This window comes from Blennius ocellaris (genome assembly GCF_963422515.1).
Source record: "Blennius ocellaris genome assembly, chromosome: 21".
Lineage (NCBI taxonomy): Eukaryota > Metazoa > Chordata > Actinopteri > Blenniiformes > Blenniidae > Blennius > Blennius ocellaris.
This window is the reverse complement of record NC_137670.1, coordinates 5,435,401-5,454,923: the sequence shown is the minus strand read 5'-3', so window position 1 is coordinate 5,454,923 and position 19,523 is coordinate 5,435,401. Positions and strand designations below refer to the sequence as shown.

At 44.6% G+C, this 19,523-nt stretch overlaps 3 protein-coding genes across 3 annotated transcripts in view; all 3 read right to left on the bottom strand.

Annotated features, from left to right (window-relative positions):
- Window positions 1-4,065: 4,065 nt before the first annotated feature.
- On the bottom strand, window positions 4,066-6,107 carry LOC308145535 (uncharacterized protein; the record flags this gene model as incomplete). The annotated part of the gene is made up of 4 exons (XM_080516999.1): window positions 4,066-4,534; window positions 4,979-5,108; window positions 5,195-5,395; window positions 5,774-6,107. The coding sequence occupies 4 exons, from the start codon at window positions 6,105-6,107 to the stop codon at window positions 4,066-4,068; spliced, it is 1,134 nt and encodes a 377-aa protein (XP_080373125.1).
- A 1,013-nt stretch (window positions 6,108-7,120) lies between these two features.
- Window positions 7,121-11,631, bottom strand: LOC308145534 (uncharacterized protein). The gene is made up of 12 exons (XM_080516998.1): window positions 11,617-11,631; window positions 10,321-10,530; window positions 9,845-10,037; window positions 9,300-9,413; window positions 9,067-9,180; window positions 8,787-8,855; window positions 8,571-8,684; window positions 8,220-8,430; window positions 7,993-8,146; window positions 7,789-7,901; window positions 7,590-7,715; window positions 7,121-7,473 (listed from the first exon to the last, which is right to left on the bottom strand). Exons 2-10 carry the CDS (start codon window positions 10,398-10,400, stop codon window positions 7,835-7,837), a joined length of 1,116 nt encoding a protein of 371 aa, XP_080373124.1. The 5' UTR covers window positions 10,401-10,530; window positions 11,617-11,631; the 3' UTR covers window positions 7,121-7,473; window positions 7,590-7,715; window positions 7,789-7,834.
- Window positions 11,632-13,603: 1,972 nt separating this feature from the next.
- kif19 (kinesin family member 19) overlaps window positions 13,604-19,523 on the bottom strand; it is a gene marked incomplete at its 5' end in the record, with an annotated part of 30,168 nt that continues 24,248 nt past the window's right edge. The window contains 13 exons of the mRNA XM_080516834.1: window positions 13,604-13,738; window positions 14,361-14,529; window positions 14,746-15,134; window positions 15,909-16,032; window positions 16,226-16,331; window positions 16,429-16,592; window positions 16,679-16,803; window positions 16,930-17,200; window positions 17,283-17,481; window positions 18,361-18,535; window positions 18,622-18,778; window positions 18,892-19,014; window positions 19,166-19,312. Of these exons, the coding sequence (XP_080372960.1) occupies window positions 13,611-13,738; window positions 14,361-14,529; window positions 14,746-15,134; window positions 15,909-16,032; window positions 16,226-16,331; window positions 16,429-16,592; window positions 16,679-16,803; window positions 16,930-17,200; window positions 17,283-17,481; window positions 18,361-18,535; window positions 18,622-18,778; window positions 18,892-19,014; window positions 19,166-19,312 (2,277 nt within the window). The 3' untranslated portion in view covers window positions 13,604-13,610. The remainder of the gene's footprint in view (window positions 13,739-14,360; window positions 14,530-14,745; window positions 15,135-15,908; window positions 16,033-16,225; window positions 16,332-16,428; window positions 16,593-16,678; window positions 16,804-16,929; window positions 17,201-17,282; window positions 17,482-18,360; window positions 18,536-18,621; window positions 18,779-18,891; window positions 19,015-19,165; window positions 19,313-19,523) is intronic.

The window sequence follows — 19,523 nt, the reverse complement described above, 5'->3', positions numbered from 1 at the left end:
ATAAGACATGCGTGAGATGGCTCTCACAGCGTGAACCAGAAGCTCCTGGTCTTTGCTCGTCAGCACCGAGAGCAGAGCCGTGACCAAGCCTGCGTCAGCAAAACCTTTCCGAACCACAGCTGGAAAACGAGAAACAAAAACACTCAGTAGATGTATCACAAATCAAGTTAAAAAAACATTTGTAAGAAAAAACTGCAATAAACCCACACTCTGTTGGTAAACAATGGAGATAATATCTTACATTCCTTGGCGAGTTCAGCCACGAGTTTTGCGGTGAGCACGGTGAGAGGACCGCGGCTCATCAGAGACAGCGAAAGGATCGGCAGGATTCCACTAATCACCACCTGCTCAGCAGCGCCTTTATCTGGGCATAAATGGAATTACATCAGTATTCACATTGCACTTATGTATTCACAACTCCCCTCATTAATGTGCCGGCCCGGTTTACAAGGAAACCGCAGATATGCTGCAATCAATGTAGTTAGCATGCCAGGCCACTAGTGGCTGCTGTTATTTGTGTTTGCAAAGAAAAGGCGCACACACGAGCAAAAAGAACAATACGCTATGAATGTTAACAATGGGAGTACGCGGACATTTGTAAGGTGGATTGTTACTACGGTGACTGTCAACTATAAAACTACCAAGTCCCAGGAGAAGATGACCTGGGGGTCATGACACCTCTGAAGGCCGCCATGTTTGTGGTAATCCATCTACTGAGCATGTGCAGAAGAACAATTAACACGGCCGTAGTGAGAATGCACCGCAGCAGCGTTTTTCATTTGAAAACACTGTTGTGTTAACTGGACCTTTTTTCGAGTCACTTTCAGAGGCTCGACCTTGAGAAACATTTTACTTTAGTATCAAGTCACAGCAGCTGCGTCTGTTCAATCTTTCCACAGCTTCACCCAACCCTTCCTCACTGCTGCTGCCTTTCCATCCCTCTATTGCTCCTCCGGCAGGAGACACAAATACAGCTTAACGTCTGCCGAGGACTTAAAAGTATCACGCACCACAGGCATCCACATCCAAAGTGCTGCTATCATTGAAATTAGGGAGGAAGGTGGCAGCTATTTTCCAAATCGCTATTTTCCAAATCGCTGCCACCTTCCTCTCAGCGAGACTTCAGACGTGACGTGAAGCTGAAAGGACTCACTCTTCTCTTTAATGTTGGTCAGCACCGTGTTCAGGTGAGGCCGGAGTTCGTTTTCCAGCAGCTCCAGTCCCAGGACTCGGATCGCACCTAATGCGTTGTTCAAGTTGTCTGCAGGGACACACAACAGGTGGGAGACGTCAGGAGGTAGAAGAGCAACCGCAGGTCAAAGAGATTAAAGCAGGGCGGAAGGTAAAAGGAAAACAGACATTGAGGAAAGGTTTGACTTTTCGGACGCCGAGGTAAAAGTGTGATGCATCCAGTGGCCACTTTCAATCAATACCTCACTGCTCACTATGTAACCCAGTTGAACATTTCGTTGAAGAACTAATGCCATTGAAGATATGTTTGTTGCATTTGATACACACAGTGAGAATATCTCCAGTCTGAGTCTTGTGGAGTTGTGAAAGTGGCCTGTGTCGACCTGTAACTGCGTGTAAAGAGATTTGGAGGTGCATGTCAAAGTTTGTGTCTGCATAACACAATGTGTGTGTGTATAAATAGACAGTACAGCTAGATGAATTTATATTAGTGTAAAAATGTGTCTTTTTTTTTGTATGCGTCTTTGTTTTGACATGATGCAAATTAATGAATGTTAATTCTATTTCTAATTCAAAGTGTTTATTGTCATATGCAGCAGCTACAACTAAAAACAATAACAACAAATTAAATGTTCTGGTTTAATCAGCAAATTGTCAAAAACCAGTGACACTGATCCTCTTTTAAATGTACTTGATCAATATACTGCATGAACTGAGTTTCATATTTAGCAGAAACAAAAGGAATGACTGTGAGAGTCACAAAATATAATTAAGCGAATTTGTTTCTTGCGTTAATATGACATTTTCAACAACTTGGTTCATCCTCAGTATGTTTCCTTTTGGTGTTAAATAAAGAATGAAACAAGTGAATTGAGTTACTTTTCTTCGCGTGAACTACAATCGAGATGGTTTGGCACGATGTAGTTCACCTTTGACTGATCTCATTAAGCCTGTCATGAGCGAACGTGAAGCGTGGCAGAATGTAGTGGTCCGTTCACGAATCGCAGGCCCGTCAAAGTCATGAAAATGATCAAAACACTCACCGTTTGGAGGGTTGTAGGGCTGCAGCTGGCCGATCCTGTGCTTGTCCCAGTGATGTCGGCTGTATTTGTGCGACGGGGGCACGTTGGGGTGCCCCATCCCGCCCCGTCCGGCCGTCTCTTCGCCGCCGCGGGTGGAAAGTCTCTCAGGCCGACATCTCAACGGAACGCAGCTCGCTTCGGACCCACTGCGCCTTTCGTTTGACTCATTCACCTCAGGCGACTCCCTCCTCCCAGTTTCACCTGCCGGTGAGGCCGCCGCCGCGCGTCATACCCGCTCACGCGCCTGTCTGGAGCTCATCAATATGATTCTGTAATGTACGCTTTCTCAGGGTTGTTTAGTCCTGTTTTGTTTTGCTCCTACTCCAGCTGGCTGTCTGTTGCTCCTCAGGGTTAATGCACAGCAAATCCTCTCTAAAGCTGTTCTACCCCTCCTGCCTTTGAGTGTGTGTGCGCGTGTGTGTGTGAAGGTATTAGCACGTGGCTGCCCTGCTGAGTGCATTCCCGCGGCCTTAAAATCTCCCACAATGCTTTTCAGCTGCTTGAAAACCTGAGTCCAAACAAAAACATCTCCAGGTGAGAATCTGGCACTTTGTTATTTTCTCATTTACTGTATTTCCTTCAATGTTTGACGTGATGCTCAGGAATTATTTATCCGTCCAATTATTGTCGATATAAACATAGAGCTCAATAGTATTCAGAGACACACGGAAAAGACCTAAAATCAAACCATGGGGGTTTGTTGGTGTGAGGTAACAGAGTGAACCACTGCACCACCATGTGGTCCTTGTTAGTTAGTACAATATCAAGAAAATACTCCACAGGTGTCAATACTTTAGTTTAGATTGAGGATGTCAAACACATTCTAGTCCAGAGGGACACATATTACTGTTGGAAAACCATTGGAAAGCGAATTGTGGGAATGTGGGACCTTTCAGAAAGCTGGGGTTAAAGTTTTCATCGGCCGGATTGAAGCCACTTGTGAGCTGGTTTTGGTTTATGAGCCTCATGTTTGACGCCCTGTTTTATATCGCAAAACATACTCTGCACAAGAAACACATGAATTTGTTTCAAAACAAGCCAAAAGTACTAAAAAACAGCTCAAAAACCTAAAAGGTTTTAATAAACACAACACATAGGGTAAGTTTTTTTTTCTGGAAAGTCAGCTTTTCCCCCCCAAAGCACCAAATGAATGAATGAATGTCACGGACGTGCTTTATATTGATGCAGATGTCTGTAGTACAACGGATTCCAGCATCACTTCAGTGTTCAGTGACATTCATTCATCCATTCAACATCACGGTACGAACAGAAAGTAAACTTTCAGAAACAACTTTTGTTCTTTCATTTATTGAAATCGAAAGAATAAATATAACGAAAATTAGACACTCAACTATATGGTTTCAGCTTCACATAACCTGTCCAATAACACCATGAAATGAGGAAAAACAAAATCAGTTTAATTTAGAGTCCATATACAGGGGAAGTAGGCATGTATGCACTCACTCACCTGCACAATAAATATGCACCATATTAGCTTAGCTTAGCATCAAGACGGTCAGCTTTGAAAAAGTATCTTCCGAATGTGAGCTTAAGCCATTTTCCAGTTAAAACGCACAAAGAAAAAAAAAAGAAAAAGGAATCAGTTTTTTTTTTAGAAGAGGCAAAGAGAAGAAAAACGTTGGTTCTAGAGGAATGTGGTGTTTCCCAGAAGGCTGCTAGCAAGGAGCGACGCTGTCTACGTAGAACTTATTTCTGCTCCGATAGAGTGGAAACGCTCCACCTGCGTTCATCCGTTTGACCTGGCGTCTTCAAATGTTTCTCGCTCTTGTTGTCAAACGCTTCCTTCTGCATTGAGCCCACTGGAAACCGCTTCGTATCCCACAGACACCAGCGTGAGGACGTTATTCTCCGCGGCGTCGGACTTCTGTTCCGAGCGCGTCTCGGTGGAGCTGGAGGCTCCGGCTTCCTGCCTCGCCTTCTTCTTCGCCCGCGCTCTGGCTTTTCCTTTCGCGATGACCTTCCCCTGCTCCGCCACGCCTTCGCCGACCTTCTGGGTCGCCTCGCCGTCCGCCGGCCGGGTCTTGCGGTGGCGCCTGCGGATGCGCCGCGTGGGCGGACTGGAGTCGGCGGGGTCCGCCGCCGCCGCGCCGGACAGGATGCGGATCTGCTGCTCGATCACCGTGACGACCATGTCCAGAGCGACGTCCAGCATCCCGAGGCCGAGGCCGTGAGTGACGCTGTCGAAGGCGCCGCTGTTGGCCGGGTCTCGGAAGCATTTCCTCATGTCCTCCAGGTGATTCCTGACGGGACAGGCAAAGCTTAGACCAACATCGATTTTGATTTGGTTAAATAAAGAGCTAATTTAAGACACTGTAAAAACCGAAAAAGTGAAAGCGCAGAACGTTGTGTTCTGTGCTTTCACTTTTTCGGTTTTTGATGAACATTTCTGATGAACATTCTTGTTTGGGGCAAATACTTCGGTTTAGTACATTCAGATAAAACTGCACAAAGGTTTGAATACTGTTATTCTCATTCTAAACATTAAACATGTTTTGTGGCTCTAAAAATGCTTGTGACTTTAGCTTGCGGATTCTGTAAAATGATTTTGCTGCAAAGGCTCCAACAAAGTCCACATTGTGGGGCTGGTGTTCACGGCTCCATTCAGTCACTCCAATCACTGGAAGCAACGCGGTTTCCAGTAAAACCTCACAGTCAAACATGAAACATCACAACAATAAACGTACTTGGATTCGATGATTTTGGACCAGTGTTGGACTGTGTTTGTCTCGGGGATGAGCTGTTTCGCCATGTTGCCATAGTTGATGTAATCGTGGGCGAAATCCTTCATGTCGTCGCATAGAGCTCTGGTGTCACCTGCAAAAGTGAAGCAAAAAAACCCAAATGAGGCAAATGAAAATGAACGACGCTGCGGCGCTGCTCCACGATCGCGGCCCCGTCACCTTCGGTGAGTTTGGAGAAGGAGGAGGACACGGAGGTGGTGGTGCTCGGCGTGAGCCCGAGCACCTTGAGCGACTCCAGGAGTGTCTTCTTGCTGGCGGGGCCTCTGCTGACCCGAGTGTACGCCGCCAGCGAGCGCAGCGACATCTTCTCCGGGGCCTGCAGACGCCTCTTGATCTCGTCGTAGGAGATGAGGTATTTTCCTGCAGTTGGAGCCACATGAGAGGTCGGTCGTCATTCAGCCAGTTCAAAAAGACTTGCTGCTGTCATCTGACCTCACCTGACCTGCACTTTCTACATCCATCGACATCTACTGCTATTCTGAGGACACACTATTACATCAGGGTATATTGTATCATATGTTGCGCAATTGATAGGCATATTACACGTTTTCATTTTTCTAACTTCTATTTTGTCATAATTTTGTGTCATATTTTGTCTATATTCTGTATTTTTTTCATTCTGTCTGATATGTACTGTATGTCTATGCTGTATGAGGGCAAGCGAGATGAGATTTCAATTCCACTGTGCCTCTTTGATCTCCTCTGTACAACATGTTTATCCGACATCTGGACACTTACGAGCCTTGGAGCCCTTCATGTTGGGATCCAGCAGCGACGACACCTCTGCGAACGGCATGCGGCTGCTGGCGGAGCCCGGCGGCGCCTCTTTGTTCTGAGAGACTTGCGGAGCTGGGATGGGCGCAGAGGCCTGCGGCGGAGGCTGCGCGCCGTGCATCTCTTGCGCGTGAGGGAGAACCAGGGTGTTTTCGGGCAAACCCTGCAGGCCCATCCCTCCCTGCGCTGCACCGCCAGTCTGCTCGGGAGACATCTGGAAGATTCCCATCGTCTTCACCACAGTGAAGAGCATGTTCCCCTGCGGGTCCAGACCCACCACCTGAGTCGACGGGTCCATGTCGCTGAAGCGTGACGGGGTCGACCAGCGGGAGGAGCTTTAATTATCAGATCACGTTACCCTCGAGGCGCACGTCCCGTTACAGTATCCTCCTCCGTTCCTTAAACCGTTACGGTTAAGGTTGACCCCCACAAAAGGAGAACGTAAGCCGACTCCATCTACAGTCGGGGTGAACCCCACCCCCACCACCACGTGGGAAATCGTTCGCGTTTCACTTTCTTTGTCCTGTTAAATGTCGCCAAGAGTCACTCATGGCAACGCCACCGCGGGAGCTTCATCCTGGAAGAAAAGCAAAACTTTTTTTCATTTTGGATTCTGATATTAGAACATAAAACAGTCTGATATCGACCCATAACATTTTCTTGACGCGTCAACATAAATGCGTCGATTCAGAACGACGTGTCCAGTTTGATTTTCTCTTAACATTTTCAATCTGTTCTAGCAGCTACCACAGTGTGGCAGTAATGAGCCACATGAAGCTGTAATCTGATCAGCACAGCAGGAGAAGAAGCCAACAGCCAATAGTTGGCCTTGTTTCAGTCGGTGCCTTCAATCACCGCATTGACTGCTACAACCAATAGGCGCCATCTTGGTCCAACTGCCCGCTCAACACGGTGTATTCCGTCTGGCGGGCACGATGAAGCATCAGTCCATTTAACCAATCACAACTCGCTCAATACTAAACTGATTTTCACATTTTTCTTTCCTGCAATTGTCATACATGGAGGTACGATACAGGACACAAGGTTCTGGGTATTTTTTATATTCAAAGTGGGCGAAAAAACACTCAGAATATTCTGATGCGATATATCATATGTATTTTGCAAAACATTGTACACACACACACAATAGAGAAGCAGAAGCAGATTGAGTTCTACTCAGCTATTTTAATGAGTTGAAAAATAAAGAATAAATATATCATATGAATACATTATATATACACAAGTACAAATAGGTAGGAAATGGGGGGAAAAAAATGGGTAGTAAAAAACATCCTGAGGGGCGAGCCCGGCTCCCGGCCCTATTTCTGCAGGTCCAGAGGTGCGTTGTGGCGAAGCCTTGAGAAACACGGACACAAACGACGGCAACAAGTTGGAATGATGATCGTTGACGCCAAACTGTGTCTCTTCAACTTGATCCCCAAGCAGAAAAACATCCTCCGTTTACAATCTCCGACGGAGCCCGCACGGCACACGTCACGGCTCTCTGCCGGACTATTTCCACCAAACCGAGTGGGGAGATCGCTGTGGTCACTGACAACAGCAGACATGTTGGCGGATGGAAATGGACGCCGTTCAGCCGTCTCACCAGAGGACACCTCTACCGCAGAGAGGGACACCGTGTCATCAGTGATTATTCCAGCCACCTTGTATGGAGAATAGGCACAGAATACACACATTACTCACAAGTCATAACATGTAAAGGTATTCGTTAAGTATATTTTCTTGAATTTATTGTAATTTAAAAGGACATCAAACCGACCTGATACTACGTGATCCTGGCTGCACCTGCAGGTGAGGACGTACTGCTGAACCTGGAGCAGTTTCGGGAATCATCGCCATCAACGTGTCTTATGTCAATGATAAAGATCCAGTGACGGACGAGTACCTGCAAAAGAAACAAAAGGTTCTGACACGTTCAGTTCGACACCTACACGTACTCGATGTTGCGAAATACACACCGTCGAGACACACAGAGGACCTGAAAGACACCGAATACAAGATCATTTAAGAAGATTCATCCTCCTGCGTCTCCTTGTTCAGGTCGGGCTTCTCATCCATTGAACACAACCACCTGTAAAAACATAGACAAGAAGCTATTTGACATAATTTACAACAGTTTTGATTTCCCCCCCAAAAATTCAACTGGACAACATAAAGACTACCTCTGTAATGTGTGTGGATGAGGGAGTGGAAAATTCCGAGTCTCTCTGAGGTATTCGTACGCCTTTGGACCATGGAAGTGGAGTGCGATGGCGAACTCCCTGAAGTCTTTTGTGTACTCGCGGCCCTGCTTTGCCATGAAGTCCAGCTGAAGATCTAAAATGATAAAAAATACAAATAATAAGCCCCCCTCTATGTCCATGAAATTATGTGCAAACTATCATCTTACCCGAGTAGAAATAAAGCCTCTCTTTGAGCTCTTCATTCATGAGGTTCTTTTCCTTCAAATCCCCCATAAGAGCTTCGACTGCGGTCTTTGCCCTCTTTTCCCTCGCCACGGCGTTCTTCTTCTCGCGCTCCAGACTTTCCACTCTCGCTAACGCTTCGTGAAGTCTGGCCTTGATAGCGGTAGGAGAAGCAGGCAGGGCGTAGCCGTGATCCTGGGAGGATTGTGGGTGCGCGCATGTTCAACATGTCTTGAATTGTGGTTTATTTGCGAATGTGTTTTACTATGAGTGGCAGCAAACAAGAGAGATTAGACTGTCTCAGACCAGTGTATGTTTAAAACAGAAATACTCACATCATGAACCGGAGGCTGTGGCTGTGAGGTGGAAGCCACTGGCTCCTCCCGAGGGGCCAAAGACCGGCTCTCGTCAGCTTTTCCGGAGGCAGACGCGGCCCTGTCCTTCTCCAGCTGGAAGAAGCAAGATTGCATGTATATGATACAGGGATAAGTATTTCCCCGCTGTCCTGTGACTGACAATAGAATATTTCCATTTAAAATAGAAAGACTTACATCATGAGGCTGTGAAGCTTCTGGCTCATCCTCCGCGACAAAACACAGACTCTCTTCAGCCTCTTCCTGCTAAAATGAAGAAGCATAATATTTGAAAAACTAATTTTCAGTACTTCTGTGTATGTTTATGTGATAACTAATGTTGCATTTTTTATGTTTAACAAGTGTTTTTTTATGATGTAAACTTTATATGTGTGTGTTTACTATGAGTGGCAGCAAACGAGAGAGATTTTACTGTCGAGGACCATTATGATATGATGTTTAAAATAGAAATGCTCACATCCTGAACCTGAGGCTGTGAGTGTGAGGTTGAAGCTGCTGACTCATCATTGGGGGCCAAAGACCGGCTCTCTTCGGCCTTCCTGGAGGCAGACCTCGTCCTGCGCCCTTCCAGCTAAAACGAAGAAGCACCACACTTGAAAATTATCCCTACATACGTTACAGGGATAAGTATTTAACCACTGTCCCTCTGATTGACAATAGAATATCAACATTTAAAGTAGAAACACTCACATCACAGACCTGAGGCTTTGAGTGTGAGCTTGAAGCTTTTGGCTCCTCCTTGGGGGCCAAAGAACGACTCTCTTCAGCTTTTATGGAGGCAGACTTAGTCCTGCCCTTTTCCAGCTAAAATGAAGAAGCAAAAAAATTTAATAAAAAATTACAGATAGATAGACAGACAGCATAATGCGTTATTTTTTATTTTTGTATTTGTTTGCTAAGCCTGGAGAGGAACAGCATTCACTCAAAATTAAAAGAACGTTCTAAAAAAAGTCTTTGAATTTTAATATACAGCAGTTTCTGTGTTGAGTCTACATTAATTCCGTGGTTTTCCACGAAAAATATGCATTACGGGCTTCAGTCTTAAGTAGGAAAAAAATGCGATTAATCGCAATTATTTACATAAAATTGTCTAATTAATAAGTACATTTTGATTCAATGTATTGACAGTGTACACATACACACACGTGCCAGGAGAAGTATTTTACCCTGCCCTGTGATTGACAATATAATACTTTCACCCATGAATGCTAAAAGTCTTACGATGACACACCTACCTTTTTTCGGCGAACCGGGAAGTTGAAGATGGAGGGAATAACACCGTCTCTGAGTCGGACAACTTGCCCTGTCCGGTCGAAATCCTCCACCCTAAAATGCTTGCTGCAAATCACGGAGGAGTCGCTCGCAGAGAATCTTTTCCTCCTCAAGGCCACCTCCCACTTCTTCCTCGAATCTTTGTCTTTGGGAAACCTTCGAAATGAAAACGGGAGATTTGAGGGAGTCCACACTGGTCAATGTTATACAAGCAATATTTGGCTTATTTCTACAACAGCATTCTTGTATCAGTTGTAATCTAAGTCTGGTGTTGTGGAACATTTGATTTATAAAGCCTCAGTTGGACTAATAGCCGGTGAACAGGCTGTAAACAAAGCCTAGCTAATATTGTGTTGCTCAGATTTCACTGGTCGACATAAATTATGGTACATTAATCTTCTATTCATAAAAGTCAATCAATAATAATGTTCAATCTTACCTGTGAAAGGTAATCCCCCGACTCCTGCTTTCAACAGTCCGTCGAACCGTACAGGAATATGCCGCACAGTGCTCTGGCATCTTGAATTCTCTGCCGCTTCAGTTTTTGTTTACAGGTATGAGGACCGGACCAAGACGGCGGCCGAAGTTCTTGCGCCCCAGCAGCCTACGCGGCGTCTACCCTTTATAATGTCTACGGCAGAGGCGGCTGCTGAAAGTTTCAAGAAACGGGAGAAAAGAGACACATCGGGAGATATGATGTAATAAAATTATCACAATATTAGGGGGAAAATATTTTGCCTGCCGCATAATGTTTTAATTAAGAAGTTTTTGAGTTTTGGGCTCAGTGTATTGTTACATTATTGACCAGACATAACATTTTGGGTTTTACAGCATTTAGGGTACTGCACTTTTGTTATGTTATCGCCCAGTTATTATATGCTGTATATCAGGCTCTCACAGGCCCTACTTGTAAATGATTATTAATGCTTATATAGTTATGTTAGTACAACATGTGTATTTTGACATTTAAACAACTATAAGGGACTAAAATGTTCCGAAGAGGACTCATATGGAGGACAAATAAATATTTTTTTTGCAAAATATGGATTAAGTTTATGCAAAACAAACATTTATTGGGCGAGTTTGACATATATTAGTATCTAAGTGAATTAGTGAAACATTTATATAGTTTATTCCAATTTCAATTAAGTAATGACACATTTAAGTCATTATTTAATCATGTATTTATTTATTTTTGGCATTTTTAAGTCCGCCATAGGATTAAGAGTGAACTAAACAGAAAAAGGTGTAGGGATGTGTGTGTGCGTGTGTGAAAATCAATTGCGAGCACAAAGCAGCTTTTACATTTCTATTAGTTTATCCAACAGCTGTTTATTGTCGATTATTCACCTAAACTTCGGCGAGGAACCACGTTTGGTGCGCGTGAGCGCGCGAAAGCGCGTCGAGTGTCCATTGCGACACTAATTAATCAACAAATACACTTTGTGAAAGAAAATAAAGCCAAAAGCGAACTCAATTAGTAACTGTAGATATTTTTCATTTAGAAAAACGGTGGTTGTTTCTTTGAGGAGGCTCGTGAGTCTGACAATAGAGAGGAATGTGTTCATCCTGTCTCCTTAAACTGACGTCCATCATGGCTGCCGTTAAACCTCTGGTGTGTGGTTCTGTTTAACTGACGTGACATTAAACCATCGAAGCAGCGGTCCTCCTGCACCGGGACACTCGATAACTTTCACCCCGCTACCCTGGATGCGGTGCCGGTTGTCCCACTCACCAAGCAGAGGCAGTTTTCTCCCTGAAAAGGACGCTGATCCTGGAACGGTAAGATTGGAAGCAGCGACGGTCTCCTTCTTCTCTGCTCCGGCGGCGGCGGGTTGCAAATCAGCCGAGAGTACAGACCCGCCCTGGAGCCAGAAGACCGAGTCCTATTCGTCCCTTCATACGTCAATCACAAATTACTGCGCGCCTATTGGGCAGAGAGAGTGTCAGTGAAAGAAAGGAGGCGGGATTTCCGACACAGACGCGGTCCAAGGCGGATTACAACGGTATAAATTATTATTTAATTTTTCTGCATTTATTTTAATAGATGCCAGTTGTTTCATATAATAATTAAAGCACAACATTTGACATATTACTATTACTACATTGTCATTGTAATAATGACAATAATATTAATAATAATAATATAAACCAAGACACAAAATATTTATTATATATTAGTAAAAATAGAATATCACATCATTATCATAATTAACCAAACTATTTGATGCTATGTATAATAGAATAATATTACAATGATATAGATCAAATCATGAATAGAATCGTTATATAGTAAATAATAAAATGTAGTATTGTCTCATTTTAAATTACTTTATTATTCTAATTATATTATTAAGTGTTATAATAATATAAACACTACTATTTATATGACTAGTAGTATTATTTCACCATCATCTTCATCACCAATAAGCTTTACATGCAGTTGTTTCTAAAAGGTCTTCTAGTCAGTTATATTCTAAATTCATAATTTCTTTATCATTTTATCTGGATCTTTTTCTATTCTGAAAAATCCCAAATAACATAAAAAAAAATTTTCAACATCTTTATCTTATTTCCTTGATTTGTTCCATAGTCATATTACAAACTAAATCTAATGTTTGTTGAGTATAATTTGGATTAAGTCTCCGTCATACATGGAATTACACATCAGGATTCATAAATGCATGTTCAGATCTACAGATACAGTATATGTCAAATCCTGTCTCATACAATAGCCGGTACGTATTTTTCAGTCACATTAAGGTTGAGATGAACTCATCGTTTAAGGAAAACACTCGTAATTTAAGAAACCTACTGATGGAAATAAGAAATACAATTTACACAATACATTAAGTGGCATCACACAATTTGTAAATAATCCAAATCCTTGCTTCATCTGTGTTGTAATTATAGAAACTGACCGTTAGATGGCACTCGTCTTTTTTTCTCTCTCTCACCTAAATAGCATGTGCGTCACCTTGTACGGATACAAATTGAGTTTTAAGACACAACCCACTGTGATGATGAGGAAACGATTTCTTAAAAACAGTTTATTTAATAATTTCTGTTCTGGATGTATTGTTTATTAAAACTCCAGCAAACAATCAGTCTGGTAAGTTCAGTCGGAGAAAAAACAACAAACTACAACATTTCAAATATCCCATTCAAATTTATTTGAGTACAAATTAAAAAAAAATGTACAAAAACAAAGCTTTAGAAAGTAGTAATTATGAAAACAATTTCAATGACAAAGAACATAAAATACAAGGCAACAAGTTAAATAATGTAAAAACACAGAGAACTAACCCGGCGGTTCGACGGCGTGTATCCACACAGACGTGACATTTAACAGGAGAGAAGGCAGAGACCATCATCACATGTCAGCGTGTCAGATCACCGGCACTACAAGCAACACCAAAGCCGAAACAGCAGGCTTTTACTCACATTTTTTTTCTTTTCTTTTTTTTTTTACATCATCGCTTTGTCTTTTCATCGCTCGTCCCGTGAAGCCAAGTCGATTCCTGTGGTCCTATTTACATCAAAGGTCCATAAACATCTCTATTAAGCTTGATGTCTTTGCCCTTAGCTCATAATGGACTTTCCCTTGTGAGTTTGACGTCATCCCAACTGGACAATAACACAAGAGAAGAGTGGAAATAGTGTAAGTTAAAGCGTGTGAGAGGCGGTCCGGGCTCAGTGTGGCTGCCGGGAGTGAATGCAGGAGCTGCTTCAGTGTCTGCGTGTGCGCTGGGCCCCGGTGCCCGTGGTGGTGATGTAGAGCAGAGGCTGAGGCTGCCGTAACAGAGGCCCTCGCTTCAGGTTCGTCATGTTAGAGGTGGACGACTCTGCATTCGAGCCTGAGGAAAGAGAGAGAGAGAGAGAGAGAGAGAGAGAGAAGCATAGGAATCTGAATATAATGGAAAAATGTGTTTCTTCACCCAAAATAAAAATAAAACTGTGAAATTTCCCTTATTTTATACACTGCTTACACATGACGTATTGAAATATTAATGGTCAATGCTCTTAGCTTGAGTCATGCAATTTCGAACAGCAACTTAAAATATTAAAATATTTCATTAGCGCTGATGTTTTTCCAAATTATTTTCTCAGCCATATTTATTAGTTTTTATCTTTTGAGTGCAGAAATAACTCACAAAACCTTGATAATATGTTTGAATTATTTCTCCCCCTCTTTCGGACGTGTTAAACTAGAAATATGTTTTATTTATGTATTTCTGCGTGCATGTATGTCTAGATAGGTGTGTGCCCATTTGATATACAGTAGATGTATTCATTTTCTGATTTACATGTATACTATGAGGCGGGTGTGTGGTATATAGATAAATTCAGAATGGTGTAAATTATTTTGTATGATGATATTATTATTATTATTATTAATAATAATATAATAATAATAATAACACAACAGTAACAACAACAATAATAATAATAATAATAAGGGTTAGGGTTGTGCTGTACCTGAGTGCTGGCTGCTGTGAGGAGGTCTGACTTTGGCCAGAGGCAGCACCCCTCGGTACTGGGGGCGCAGCATGGGGGCCTGCGGCTGGCCGTTGATGTGGAGGTGAGGGTCCGACGTGCTGTCCAGGGGCCGAAACCTCGGCGCCGTGGCCGTTTTGGTTTGAGGCAGCTGCAAAGCGAGACACAGATCCGAATGTGGTTCAAGATTGACTTCTCAATGCAGATGAGGGCATTTGAACTGTTCGGCGGGAATATGGGGAAACAACCATGTGGTTTTATAGTACACAGAAACACAATGTGGAATGATATCATGACAGAAGGGAAGTTAAGCTTGAATAAATACTAGTTGTTTCTACCGTTCCTCTTCGGTGATTAAAACACTCACTGCTTGTCCGGTGACCTCAAACGACCGGGACCGCCTCTTCTTCCGGCGGGCTTCGAAGTCCACCTCCCGGGGAGTCTGGTTCTTGGTGGCGAGCGGCCGGTTGCGTGGGCGTGTCCAGGTGACCTGCAGGCCCGGCCCCTCCCCGGTGCTGCTGGACAGGTTGTCGTCCGAGGTGGCGTGCCTCAGCTCGGGGCTGGGCTGCCGGCCGCGTCGCATGGGCAGGCCTACAGGGGGCGGCTCGCTCAGGGAGAGGCTGCTCTTCTGCTTCTTGGGGTCCAGGGGGGAGGGAGCCGGGGGCAGCCGCAGGGCGTCCCCCTCAAGGGCTTTGGAGCGTCGGCGGGCGGCTTTCACCACGATGCTCTGGACGCCTTTGAGGATCTGCTGCCGCTCTGCGGAGACACGAGGTGGTTATTCAAAGAAAGGGGAGTTTGTTTTTCATCCAAAAGTACCACAGACTTAAAAAAATTTTTTTTTAAACAAAGTAGTACTTTTATTACATAGTTGTTCCAACTGTCGTGCATAAAATACTCAAAGGTATAAACAAAAAAATTTCATTATTTTAATAATTGACCAACAAATGATGAGATGATATACGTTTCCCCATTTAAAATGTTACGCTATATATTACAGGGCCTATGCTTAAGTAAATTATTTATAAAGTAATCACGTCACAAAGGAAGTTACAAATGACAGGTGTTAATGGGTTACAAATGACCATCAATAATATAATAATGAGTGTAAATTAACCAAACAATTTACAAGCATTCATTTCTTTTTGTGAAATAGATTTCACGGTGCAATTCAAGTGAAAATACAAAGTTAAGAGAGACACTCATTAAAGTACCCAAATCACTACTTCAATAGTGCAGCACTGGATGTATTAGGAATTCATCACCGGTTCATATTTCAGACAACAGAGTTGGAGTCCATGGGTGGTGCCCAAACACTAAATCTCAAGTGTGTTAAGATGTGTTCTGAAAAGTTCTCTAAAGTTTTGTTAAGTTTGGTTACGATCTGTAAAGATTTGTAAAGTTGTGTTTGGTAAAGATCTGTAAACTTCTATAAAGTCCCTTAAAAGTCCTTAGCGTTCTGTAAAGGTCTTTAAAGGTCCCTAAAGTTCTGTAAAGATGTGAGTGAGGTCAGAATAGTTTCCGTTATCTTACCTTTTCGGGTGAGTGGGGTGTCGGCGCCGGCCTCGCTGCTTTCGGGCGACGAGTCCAGGTGGCTGCTGACGCTGTGGCTGAGGTGACTGTAGCTCAGGGAGCTCTCAGGAACCAGAGGCTGCAGCTGCAGCTGCACACACACGCACACGCACATGCACACGCACACAATTTAATTCAAACAGAGAGTCACACTTCTCGCCGGAGGAGAGAAGCAACGTCTGACGACGTTATTAAATCACAGCATGGGGAAACTCTTGCCGAGTCCTATTGAAATGACACAAATCAGGAAAATGGCTGCTCATTAGAACAGTCCTTACCTCTCTGTTGCCCTTGCCATTGATGTGAATGGGAGGCGGAGTCATTACAGACGAGTTCTTCATCTGCCTGGCATGTGGGCTGCTTTTGAAAACTCTGTTATTGTCTCTGATGTAGAGGGAAATAGAACAAGATGTACAGATGGAGCCATGTGATTTAATCGTGCAGGGTCATGAAATGAAACGCGAACACAATGTCCTCTCACAGTTCTGGCTCGGGCAGGATGGGGGGTAAAGTGTGCCTGCGGATCTTGGCCTGGCCTCGTCTGTTGTCGGAGCACATGTTGCGAACGCTCTCCTGATCCGAGTCGACGTCCTGCACGTTGTCTCGGCCCTGAGCGGGAAGGCTGATCCTGGGTAAAGAGCCCTCCTGGGAAAAAAAACAAAAAACTCAGTCATTTAAACGCGCTTCGCATGAGACCGGGCCTCGTTAATGGACGCCAGCGGTGCGGTCACCTTGATGGTTTGTTTGGTGGTGACCTTGTCCAGGGCCACGGCTCGGTCCAGCTTCCTCTCGTCGAGCTCCCTCAGGTACATGTCGTACAGCTCCTGGAGGTGTGGCGGGACGAGCAGACTGTGATCTAAAGGAGAGTCCAAGGAAAATGGGGCTGAAGCAATGAACTGGTGGTTTGTGTCAAAAAAGACGATAAAACAACGGCGCCGTCTCACACTTTATTTGTGTCTCTTTCCGGTTTGGATGAACTCACCGGTGATGAACTGTCTCTGCTGCTGGATGATCTCGTCACACAGATGCCGGTGCTGCTCGAAGCGCTGCACCACAAAGTTCTTCTGCCGGATGACGTTGTCCTTGAGCAGCGCGTGGGACTGCATCTCGGCGTTCTCGATCTCCAGCTCGTGGACCTTGCAGAGGAGGCCCAGGACCTCGCGCTGCTCCTCCGAGCTCACGTGGCGGGGCAGCAGCTCTTCCAGGCGCCGGGCTCGATCCCGCAGCTCCAGGAACCGGCGCTCCAACAGAGCCTGGAGGAGAAACGTCGGAGCGTTATACCAGGCCTCCGGAAGACAACACGGCCACCTCACGAGACATTAACAACAATCCCACCTTCTGTTTGTGGATTTTCTTCTGCTCGGCCATGAGCGTGACGAGGGTTTCTCGCGCCATCGCCACCTCCTGCGTCTCGGTGCCGTCGGGAGGAGACTCGGGGGAGTCCGAGTCCTTCTCGCTCTCGTCCTTGATCGCGCTTTCCTTTCTGCGTTCTGCACGCCATTTCCTCCTGCGCCGACTTCGCTCCTGCTCCCAGCTGCACAAAAGATACACAATGTCAAACATGAAGCCCGTGGGCCAAAACCGGCCTGCAAGAGGCTCTAATCCGACCAAACCGCCAAGCAAATTGTAAAAATATCAAAAAGATTTATGTTGAGATTGTAGTAATTTTATTTACAAATTGTTACTTTTGCCAAATGAAATTTGCGGCGAAGGTTACGTTTTTGTCCGCTTCGTATGCATGTATGTGGGTATGTTTTACTTTTTCATGTTTTTCTATATAAAATTGCCGCTTTTGGCTCCTGAAATGAAATGACTTTGACGTTAATGTCTTAGGCCTCGTGAGAATGCATTGTTTTTGCGCTATTGTTTCACAAACGTGAAGCGTTTACACAACGACATTTTGAAAACGACGTCCGTTTATACAAAAACATCAGGATTACTGACAACTGTGTAGTTTTCATGTTGGGCCACTAATGGCTGCTGTGATTGTAATGAAGCCACACACACACATACACACACGTGTGCAGAAAACAAAGTGCTATGAAAAAAAAAAAAATATATAAAACTACCAAGTCCCAGGAGAATATGGACTGGGAGTCATGACACTCTGGAGGAACCATTGTTCTTATTGTCCATCTACTGAGCATGTGCTGTGCATGTGCAGCAGCAATGTTTGAGAAAAGTTCAGTTCTCCACCATCGACACAGAGACGGAATCGGAGTGTTTTCAGAAAGTTTCACCTTGGAAGCCGTTTTCAAAAACATGCATTTCCAGTGAACTGTTGTGTAAACAGACGCACAAATCACATGCAAAAGTTTTGCGTTTCCACTTGAAAAGTAAACTTGTCTGTTCTAACAAACATGACATTGTCGTGACGAGTCAGGAGGAAGAGGGATACGAGATAAATACTGACTCTGCGATGGCGAGGAGGTGTTTGGACGTGTCGATCTGGATCGCCATGTTGCTGTTTTCCAGCTCCATCAGGCTCTTCCTGATCTCCATCTGTTGTCTGAAGGCATCCAGGAGCTGCTCCCTCAGCTGGTCCATCTCCACCCGGCTCTGCTGGCTGGAGTGGGCCTGGACCTCGGCTACAAGACCAGGACAGTATGAGGAGTCGGGAGGAATGAAGCCTGATGTTCTGGAGGCTTCGTGGACGAGGGGGGGGAGGGTTTACCCTGAACGTTGCGGATGTCGGCCCGGTCCGAGTTCGTCTGGCGGCTCGCCTGATCCGCGATCTTCTTCTTGAGCCGCTGGATCTCGCAGCGCAGGTCAGAGATGATGCTGGTGTACTGAGCGATGTGGTATGACACATTTATCAGGTTCTTCTTCACCTAAAACAGAAAAACGCAGACAGGATTTTAGTGCATGCTTTCCCATGACAGGCGATGGAAACTCCTGAATCGGGTTAACCGTTGCAGAATCTGTGGATTCTGAGGCCGCTCACCCGTGTTCGAATGCTTTTGGCACGGTCGGCATACGTCAGAGTGTTGCGGGATTCCTCAAAAGCCACAGAGGCGGGGCTGATGTGGGCGATCATTACTGTTCGACTGTTTCCACCCAGAGAGTCCTGTCGGTGACAAAATCCCCATGAGACAGGAACAACTAGCTTTTAAAAAGCCAATAAAGCTGGTTCAGGATACTTTTCTAGTGAAGCTGCTCTAGGTTTAGACTGCTGGAGGACCGACAGTGAGCTTCTTTCCTTTCACAAGTTTAAATACCTTCAGCAGGCGCGTCAACTTGCTGTCCCGGTAGTTGACGTACTTGTTGCCGTTCTTGTCGCTCAGAGCGTTGATGCAATTTCCCAGAGCCAGCAGCGAACGGTTGATGTGAGCTCCTTCTTTCAGCCGCTGGCCTCTGTTCTGAGTCTGAGCCCCGGAAAGCCGGAAAGCAAACGCCACAACACTTTTCAGCTGTCTGATCACATCACTCTCTCAAGAAATGAAACAAGACGGAGGAATGTGCATCGAGCTCAAAGCTTCAGGTGTTTTACTGCTCCGAAGTCAAACTGGAAGAAACGTCAATGCTCTGGTTTGTTATTGTTTCAGATGGTTTATAATATAACTGCTAATGAAAAAG